This window comes from Euphorbia lathyris, chromosome 10, assembly GCF_963576675.1.
Source record: "Euphorbia lathyris chromosome 10, ddEupLath1.1, whole genome shotgun sequence".
NCBI classification, from domain to species: Eukaryota; Viridiplantae; Streptophyta; class Magnoliopsida; order Malpighiales; family Euphorbiaceae; genus Euphorbia; species Euphorbia lathyris.
In genome coordinates this window covers 51341054-51350703 of record NC_088919.1, presented here as the reverse complement: position 1 = coordinate 51350703, position 9650 = coordinate 51341054, and the positions used below count along the sequence as shown (strand labels likewise).

At 37.5% G+C, this 9650-nt stretch overlaps 1 protein-coding gene across 3 annotated transcripts; it reads right to left on the bottom strand.

The window, feature by feature from the left end:
• Nucleotides 1-6078: 6078 nt before the first annotated feature.
• LOC136209209 (uncharacterized) lies at nucleotides 6079-9085 on the bottom strand. 3 transcript variants are annotated; one of them, XM_066000618.1, is made up of 10 exons: nucleotides 8875-9083; nucleotides 7758-7818; nucleotides 7555-7670; nucleotides 7438-7486; nucleotides 7265-7328; nucleotides 7004-7176; nucleotides 6811-6918; nucleotides 6672-6744; nucleotides 6492-6590; nucleotides 6079-6393 (listed from the first exon to the last, which is right to left on the bottom strand). In XM_066000618.1, the coding sequence occupies exons 2-7, from the start codon at nucleotides 7789-7791 to the stop codon at nucleotides 6815-6817; spliced, it is 540 nt and encodes a 179-aa protein (XP_065856690.1). In that variant the 5' UTR covers nucleotides 7792-7818; nucleotides 8875-9083; the 3' UTR covers nucleotides 6079-6393; nucleotides 6492-6590; nucleotides 6672-6744; nucleotides 6811-6814. The 3 variants fall into 3 exon arrangements, with proteins under 3 accessions (XP_065856690.1, XP_065856689.1, XP_065856688.1); XM_066000617.1 differs by having other exon boundaries at nucleotides 7265-7325; nucleotides 7555-7818; nucleotides 8875-9085; XM_066000616.1 differs by having other exon boundaries at nucleotides 7555-7818; nucleotides 8875-9084.
• Nucleotides 9086-9650: the final 565 nt, after the last annotated feature.

Genomic DNA, 9650 nt, shown 5'->3' with positions numbered 1-9650 from the left:
AAGCTTCCTACGTATCCCGAACATCTTTTAATCTTTTAAATCGGGAATCAAAGCCACGTAGTTCTACCTATTTAGGTAGTTCTCTTAATTAGGTAGTTCTCTGAACTTATGAACTCATTTTAACTTATTGACACGTTGATTGATTCGCTAATAACTTAATTGTATATTTCACTTTATTACTATATAATTTAATATATATAAATCACTTTATCAAAACGAATTAAATCGAATAAACCGCTTTAACAAATCAACTCATAATCAAATAAATTGCTTACAAACCAACTCGTAATCAAATAAATCGCTTTAATAAATCAACTCGTCATCAAACAAACGTAAAACATTATAATTCAAATCATCAAACATTATCAAAACGTAATACAAAATTTGCGTGTGTGTCCATCCTCGAATTCCACCCGTGTAGCTTATCATAACATCAATCATATCAATAATCGAGATATCTCATTCATATCTCGCCTTGCCTAACGTTAGGACTACCAGCCGTGCACTCTGGCCATACCGCCCTTAGGTATGGTCTTACAATTCATACAACTCCTACCTCGGGCAATCCTAGATGGACAAAACCATTTTACCTATCCTTCAAAATATCACAGCATAAAATCATATTGGATTTCAATCCAAATCTCATAAATATTAACAATAACCGAAATAGTTTCCTCAATCCAAAAACAATTCACATAAGATTGTCAAATTCATTTCTTTCAACCAAATTTCCGAAATACTACGATAATGAATAATTATTCTTTAAATAATGAAAATCAAAAGTGTACGAATATTTTAAACAATATATTTTAAACAATTTAATAAAACATATTCAAAACCACTTAAATAGTTTAAGACTAAAACTTATTTTTATTTGTCATATGAATAGTTACGTATAACATTAAACTAATATAATTAATTTAGACCGAGTACACCATTAGACTCGTTATATTGTCATAAGTTTATTTGAACTAGTTTTAAATTCAATTTCTTGTACTAATTTTATATTCGACTTTATACCGACTCTACTGGATAAATATTAGTATTAGTCCTTCTATTTTCAAGGTATTTTAATTCGATAAATTAACGTCACTTTTTTTTATTAGAATGCTGGGACGATACTATCTCAGCCTCGGACATCCCAACTAGGTCGGCACCCCTGGGAACTGAGATAGAAAACCCGAAAAAATTACAAATGAAAAAATTACAAAGGGGGGAGAGAGCTAAGAAAAACGTAAATGCGATCTGTTACATGGGTCATTGAAAATGAAAGGGTGATAAAAATTTGGTGCCGAAGGCCACCAAGTCAGCTCCGAGGAGTATACGGCGGAGCGAGCCAGAGCATCCGCGGTTCTGTTTCCTTCACGAAAAATGTGAGTGAAAATTGTCTGCATTTTAGAGCATCTGTATAGACAGCGAAGCCAGTCCTACCGACAAGTCCAAGGAACATTAGCAGATCGGGATTTGAGGAGTTGAACGACCCAGGTGGAGTCTGATTCAATCCAGAGTAGGCGCCAATTTTTCTCCCAAGCCATGTCTACTGCGAAGATCACCGCCCGTAGTTCTGCAATATGAGCAAAGGTGGACTGAATTGGCAAAGCAAAGCAGCCAGTTGGGAACCCCCTGTGATTTTTAAATATTCCTCCAGCTCCAGCGGCGCCTGGCGAACCATTACCCGATCCATTGGTGTTTACTTTGATCCAATTCGCTGGTGGGGGGAGCCACCGTACTCGAATGATATTAGGTGCAGGAGGAGGGCGGGCAGCCGAAATGCTATTGACCATGAAATTTGATTCACGCAGATAACCTCTGAGCCTGAAAATTGCCTTTTGGATTGAAGGGAGTTCGCCGTCGAAAATAACTTTGTTGCGGACAGACCAGATCAGCCATGTGCAGGTAATAACAGCCACACTCCAAAGCTTTTGCACCGATTTTGAAAATCTCGAGTTCTGCAGGTTAGCGAAAAAATAGCAAACGGAGCAACAGGCACAATATTCATATCAAATGCTTTCCCCAATTCAAACCAAAGGCTGTAAGCAAAGGGGCAGGGAGAGAATAGGTGATCAATGGATTCCGAAGCTTTCTTACATAATTCACATCGTGAAGCTAGGTGGAATCCCCGAATTTGCAGCGCGTCGTGCGTTGTGATCCGTTTGTGCAAAAGCTTCCAGCATAAAAATGATCTGCTAGGGGGAATATGCGGCTGCCATATAAAGCTTCCCCAGGTATTAACAGTGCTTAGAGGGGTCTAGCTCTCGTAGAAACGGCGGACCGTGAAACGCCCTGATTCCACCGGAGTTCAAGCACAAAAATCGTCTACCTCATAGCCTTTGTCAATCTGCAGAATCCGACTCTGGACCATGTCTGGGAGGCTGTCTAAATGTGCCCAAGAACCACGATCCCTGAATTCCTGCACACGATTAAATAAAGTAGCCTGTAGCTTTGACGGAATCTGAAGCTGATCAGCGATGGTGGGTGTAATCCATTGATCAGTCCAGAAGTTTAGGCTTGAGTTTTCCCCCAACCACCATCTTGTTTGGCTTCTGATAGCTGTGAAGCAAATTCTGCAGGAAACCCAAATTGAGGAGTTAATGATGTACCTCTTAGGCAGCCCGGAGATGTATAGGAATTGAGTCCTTAGCAAATCAATGATAAAATAATTGCCTTGGATGATTTCCCAAGTAGAGCAGTGTTCATGATTCTAAAATTTTTAATGCCAAGACCCCCTCTGTCAAAACCGGTGCAACAAACATCCCAAGAGACAGTAACTAGTTTTTTCGAGTCAATGCTTCCCGTCCAGATGAAGTTCCTCACTGCCTTGTTTAGCTTACATAGGAGGGCGGATGGCCATTTATATACCATAAACGAGTGGGACAGCGCCCCTGTCAGAGAGGATTTGACAAGAGTTACCCGTCCAGCTGCCGATAAAGTTTTACCCTTCTAAGAAGCGGTCCGCAAGAGGGCGCAAATGGCAACTTCGTGGAGCCCCTTGAAACAAAGGGATGCCGAGATACGTGAAAGGAAGGGAAGCCCTCCGGATACCCAGAGCTGAAGCTAGACGACACGAACGACGAGCTGAAATCCCCTTTCCGAAGCTGATTTATCCCAGCTAATAGATTGCCCAGAAATCCCCTCATATTGTTGGAAAAGCTCCCTGATTGTGGCAATATTGCGCTGAGTGGCTTTGACAAATAAGAGCATATCGTCCGCATACAGCAGATGGGACGGGAATGAGGCTGAGGATGTGTAAGCCATAGGAAGAAAATGGCCTTCTTGCTCCAGCTGAGCAAGCCTTCGGTTGAAAAAATCCTCCGCAATTCCAAAAAGGATTGGGGAGAGAGGGTCCCCTTGCCGGACGCCTCTAGAACAACCAAAATAGCCATGACTCGACCCCTCAATAATCACGGAGATGCAAGCAGATGCCAGTATGTTCAGAATCCAGTCTCTGAATTTTAGAGAGAAGCCGAAAGCTTCCATGACAGCCAGCAGAAAGTTCCAATCCAGAGAATCAAAGGCTTTGTGTATGTCTATTTTGAGCACCATGTTTCCTCCAAAACATCTCTTCCCAAGAATGTTTACCCCTTCCAAAGCAGTAGCAATACAATGGTGAAATTGCTCATCACAATAGGTCTAAACTGCGTGATACGATTTGCCCCTTCAATTTTAGGTAACAGTGCCATGAGATTGGAATTCATTCCTGGGAGAATGTAACCAGTTTCAAAGAAGTGAATTACCATCGAGCAGACGTCTGCGCCTACAATATCCCAAAAAAATTGGTAACATAATCCACTGAACCCAACCGGACCCGACGAACTGTCCCTGTTCAGACTAAAGACTGCATTTCTGATTTCGGATATCTCCGGCTTCCTTGTCAGAATCTCGTTTTCCTCATTTGAAACCATAAGAGGGATCACATTAGCAATGTTATTTGAGTGAGCCGATACCGATGTGCTGGAAAAGAGAGATGCATAGTAATCAATGACATGATTCGAGATCGCATTAATGTCCATGATAACATTCCCTTCAATCTGGAGGCCAGACAGGCCACTGTACAGTTTTCGTACCTGAGCCGACTTGTGGAAGAAGGAAGAATTCCTATCTCCTGCCGCAAGCCATTGAACACGGCTCCGCTCCCGGAGAAAGAGCTCTTGCCGATATAGCTCCATGTCAAGGGTTTCCTGTGCACTGAGCTCACTAGCATGCCTGTCTGGGTTTAACCCGTTTTTTGAAATTTCACGCTGAATAAGTTCTAGATTGATTTTAGCCGCGGCGATATTGCTCTCAATTCGACTAAAAGTGGTTCGGTTCCAGTCCCGCAGCACATGCCGTAAGGTTCTGAGCTTGTGATAAAGAAGCTGTGCCGGGGGCAATGACAGATGAGAGGACTCCCAGTGATTTTGGACAACAGTCTTTATCGAAGGGTGCGTAGTCCACATGGACATGAAGCGGAAACAAGCCTTCCTAGCATAACCATTTTCACAGCTCAGGAGAATCGGGCAATGGTCCGATCGATGCCTAGGGAGTGCCGAACACGTGATCCTATCCCATGAATCAAGAAAGTGTGTATTTAAAAGCGCCCGGTCAAGCCGGCATTCCACATGGTGGGGGGCCTATCGTCCATTAGACCAAGTGAAGAAGAAACCAGAAGATTCCACCTCCAACAGCTCTGCTCTCTCAATAAAGCCCCTGAACTCAGCACTAGCCCCAGCAGAAGGGCATCTCCCTGTTTTTTCATGGGCACCGGTAACACTGTTAAAATCCCCCAGAACAAGCCATCTAGAATCCCTGTTATCCCCCGGTAACACTGTTAAAATCCCCGATAAATTAACGTCACTTAATTATCATATAAAATTAAATTTTAAACCGAACGTTTCTATTAGACTATTTATGTTCGTCACTGAAATTGTAATCTATAATACTAAACTTGTACCGTTAATTCTGACCGAAGGTTCAGTTAGACTCGTAACACAGCTAGAAGTTTATCCGTATAGATTTTTATATTCGAAGTATTGTACTAACCTTTATATTACGACTCTATATTACGACTCTGATTGGCAAATATCAGTATGAGTCATTTTTAATTTATAACTCATTTGAACTCTAAAAATTAAAATGCTTAACATATTTATTATAGAATTTAAAATAATTAAAATATTCTTATTGGATTATTTTTTTATCGCTGAGATATTAATTCTAAACCGACTTAATTATTTTGGACCAATTATACTTTTAAACTCGTTACACGGCTAAAAGTCTTAATACGGAGTTTCACTTTGATAAATCTAAAGGACAACTAGCCTAAAATTTATATTCTATTAGTAATTTATAGACGCTAAATCATTAATCGTAAATCTATTAAAATTTACCAAAACTATCGAAATAATTTGGGTATAAAATTTCGTTACCGAAATGTCGTCGTTGGTCACCGAAAATTCGTCGATGTGATCCATTGATAGTCGTTGATTCACACCGATGTCAGAAGTTTGGTTCCGTATACTATTTCTTCATGGTTCGATTGAATCGAGAAAAACACAATTTATTTATCTCCTCTCCAAACTTTCTTTAAATATCAAGACCAATATAATGATTATGTATATATATATTTTTTTTGCTTTTAATAATTTACTCACCCCAACATTCACTAGTACAGAAATGCTCACTTGTGTCGCACTTTTTCAGGTTGTTGTGTCGCTCTTTTATGCGACACAACAAGGGTGCGACACAAGAACTTTGCATCGCTCTTGAGAGCGACACAAGCTACGTATCTGTTGTGTCGCACTTCTCACACGCGCGATACAATAGAGCGCTAACTCTTGTAACGCGCCTTTAGAGTGCGCGACACAACATATGATAATTCTTGTGACGCGTTCCAAAGATGCGCGACACAAGCTCTCTGTTTATTCTGATACATTTTGTGTCGCTCCTTCCTCACGCGCGACGCAAAATATTGATATTTTTAAAAAAAATTTAGAAAATTTTCCAGCATAGCATAAAATCTTTTAATTTATAGAACCTACACATAAAACTAGTACCACATTGCATAAATACATAAATATTCAAAATATAATCACAACTTAATTTCTTCAAGAAATAGTTGCATATATATCAATTAATTGAACTTGTCATATTCAAGTTTTAGCCAAAAAACCTAGGAAGCTATGAATAAACACTAACAACTTCCACAAAAAAACTTTAACAAATATCTACCTACTTGTCACATTCAAGTTTGTAGCCAAATAAACTAGGAAGATGAACAAACACTAACAACTTCCACAAAAAGACTAATGCAAATATCTAGAGACTTGTGATTTCGACTCCAAAATAATCGGCCCAAATATCTCGAACATCATTAATCTCCTCCTCAGAATATGCCATTGATTTTGTTGCAAAATCCTTCAAAGAAAGTAAACATAAAATATCAATGTATTATAGTAGCAAATTAACTTAGGGAAAACACGAAGGACTAGAATAAAAAAAATTGCAACTCTTACCCTTGTTAGATTCTCACTTTCAGAGTGATATTGCACTATTTCAAACATGTTGCGCATTACATAAAAGCCACACTCCGTTGCACCTATTTGTTGAGAGCACTACATGTAGTGAAATTTAAATATATTAATTCACATACGAGTAGATTACATATAACTTGAGGTTAAAAAACAATATCATACCTTTTCACTTCTCCATTCCAACGATTGATTGTTTCTATGAGCTCCTTTCCCTATTTGAATGTTCTTGAAAGCCCTATAAATTTGAAATGGATATTAGATCGTGTAACAATTAAAGAACTAATAACTTCTACTAGCTTACTTATTCATGATGAGTCTAATTGCAAATTGGTGAACTCCTGACTTGTTAGAATCAAATACATGTACAACGCGATTAGCCAAAGAAAGCACAAGAAGAATCCAATGGTTCCTACATGTAAACGGTTAAAGTTATAATCATAATCAACTTATACTTTCTTACTAGTGACATGAAAAATAAATAAAATAAAACATACTCTTCATGATATGGACAAAATATGAATCTTTTAGACTTTGTTCCATCACATGTCTCATGTATTTGAGAGAAGCATCCGGACTAGAACGCAATATGGTTGCTGAAACCTTACTTGGACACATGAATGTAATGGAGTTCAAATCAAACTTATAAGGATACCGATCTATCATAGCCCTGCATACATAGTGCGTATTACATTTAGATGAGCACCACAATTACCAAAAGAACAAAAAAGTATGGAAAAAAGGTTTGAATATCTTACAACATAAAAACTTGCAGAATTGAAACACTGAGACGATCTCCTATGAGAAGTTGAGTAACATCTTCTGACATGATATAGATAATGTCATCATGAGCATCAGAATAATTAAAAGATGTCTTACCACTCCTCATTTTGAAGGTGTTTCCCTTCAGAATAATTAAAAGATGTCTTACCACTCCTCAATCTGTTCTTGGTTCCACTCTGCTCTCTTGGAATGCTCACCTAATATTCAAATAAGAAATTAATTAACTATCCCAAATGATAATAAATTATAGTGAGAACTTAGTTACCTCATTATCATGACAAAGAAGAACCAAATCTTTTGGCCATTGCGTGAAACTACCTTCTGCTTCACCAAGTTTCTTAGCATATGAAGACGGCACGGGAATACGTTCATGTAAATAACCTATCTCAACAAAGTCAACTGACACTTTCACATGTCCAGGACGCAATGGCTCATGATGATTAAGGGTCAAGTCTCGATGTACCGTACCGTGAGCAACAACGACTTTCACAGAGCCGATCATTAATTGCAACCGACATTTATGATGCTCCTGTAGATTCATTTAGGAGCAAATAGGTAAGAGTATATTCACATAACTGCTCCTAGATAACATACATGCCACGGAAAAACTTCACTCGTGGCATAAAATTACTTATGCCACGGCTAATTTGTCCAATTAAGATTTTTATTAGAAATAAGTTGTGAACTTTTTAATTAGTTTTCGTTACTCTATGAGTTGTGTGTCTAATTAAGAATTTTTTTAGAAATCCAAATCTAAACTTCGATAGCTTCTTAATCTATTAGTTTATCTGTTAAATTTTGTGTTTGAATAAATTCCTTGAGCTTGATTTTTAAGTCTCGAATAGGTCATCAATTCACACAAGGCAATTAAAAATTAAGGTTTTCTTACTTGAATTTTGGAATGTTGTGAATAGGGGAAATTAAGTGATGGGAGAGAAATTGCAAGAAACTATCGCATAGCTCAAATCAAGGAAAGAAAGAGTTCATGAACGAGGCTAAGCAACAGAAAACATCAATAGGTTATTTGAGAAGCTAAAATTGTCACCCACAAAGCAGTGGCGGAACCAGAACCCCGGATAACCCGGGGCTGAAATATATCAGCAAAAAAAATTCACAACGTCAACAAAAAATTCAAAACGTCAGTAATGAAATCAAATATAGAAAAAATAGCTAATGAAATCAAAATTCATACTTTAACTTTGTCTTCCCCTTCCTAATTTCAAACTTTGTCAGCAGAAATTGGACACCTAATTATTTAGACTTTCCACTTTGTTATTTATATATTTAGACTACCATAACAATAACAATAACAATACTTCAATACACCTCATCTCCAATTAACACTATGGCTCAAATACTAATATAAATGACCTATGTAATGTTGCAGCAACAGAAAAATCCCAATTCAAGCAACAAAATAAAAATCCCAATTCAAGCAGCAATTCATAATCCAATCCAATTCAATCTAATCCCCAATTCAATATAAAATTCATCAAGCAGTAAAAGCAAAAGCAAAGAAAAATCAAGCAGCAAAAACGAAAACGAAAATGAAAAATCAAGCAGGAAAAATAAAACGAAAACTCACCTCCTTGCGATTCGCGTTAAACAAGCAGCGGCGAGTGACCGGTGGCTGGACTAGCAAGCAGCGACGGCGGTGGAGAGTGGCTGCTCCTCCCTCTTGTGCGGATTCCTTCCGTTTTTGCGCCGGCTGTGTGCGTGTGTGAGAGGAGGCTTTACGATGCTCGACCTAAATTCTAATTGAAGGATTGAGAAAGGTGATGTTGTGTTATATTCTGCGGTTTATTTTTTATATATTAAAACGTTTTATATATCTTATAATTAGTAAATGCTTGACAAGAAATACAATGGTTCAGATGGTTAAGACATTAGATAATGTTTTGATAGATTAGAGGTTCGAACCTCTGTATTTACATTTTAGTTCATTTTATTTTTAATTAATGTTTTGGATTAAGATTATGATCAGTGAGTGGTTGACAAGAAATACAATGGCTCAGATGGTTAAGTTATTAGCTAATGTTTCGACAGGTTAGAGGTTTGAACCTCCGTATTTACATTTTTAGTTCATTTTATTTTTAATTAAGTTCGATCCTCCATTTTTACACTTTAAGTATATATTTTTCAGTTCATTTTATTTTTAATTAATTTATATGGGATAAGTTTTTAAGTTTATATATATATATATATGTACAAGATATTTAATTTTGATCATTTTTGTAATTTTTTAGTTTTTTAAGAAATATGTAGAAACTAAGAAGAAAAAATATTTATATTCAAATAGTATTTCGTATTAGTTGTGTCGCACTTTAGAAAGGAGCGACACAAAGATAACACACTACTTGT

Excerpts from the sequence above, each read along its gene's own strand:
- LOC136209209 (XM_066000616.1), bottom strand. The coding sequence starts at position 7,791 with ATGATCGGCTCTGTGAAAGTCGTTGTTGCTCACGGTACGGTACATCGA. Across the intron at positions 7,329-7,437 it reads CAAGAACAGATTGAGGAGTG|AAGATGTTACTCAACTTCTC; the intron begins GTAAGACATCTT and ends ATATCATGTCAG. Across the intron at positions 6,919-7,003 it reads TTTTGTCCATATCATGAAGA|GAACCATTGGATTCTTCTTG; the intron begins GTATGTTTTATT and ends GTTTACATGTAG.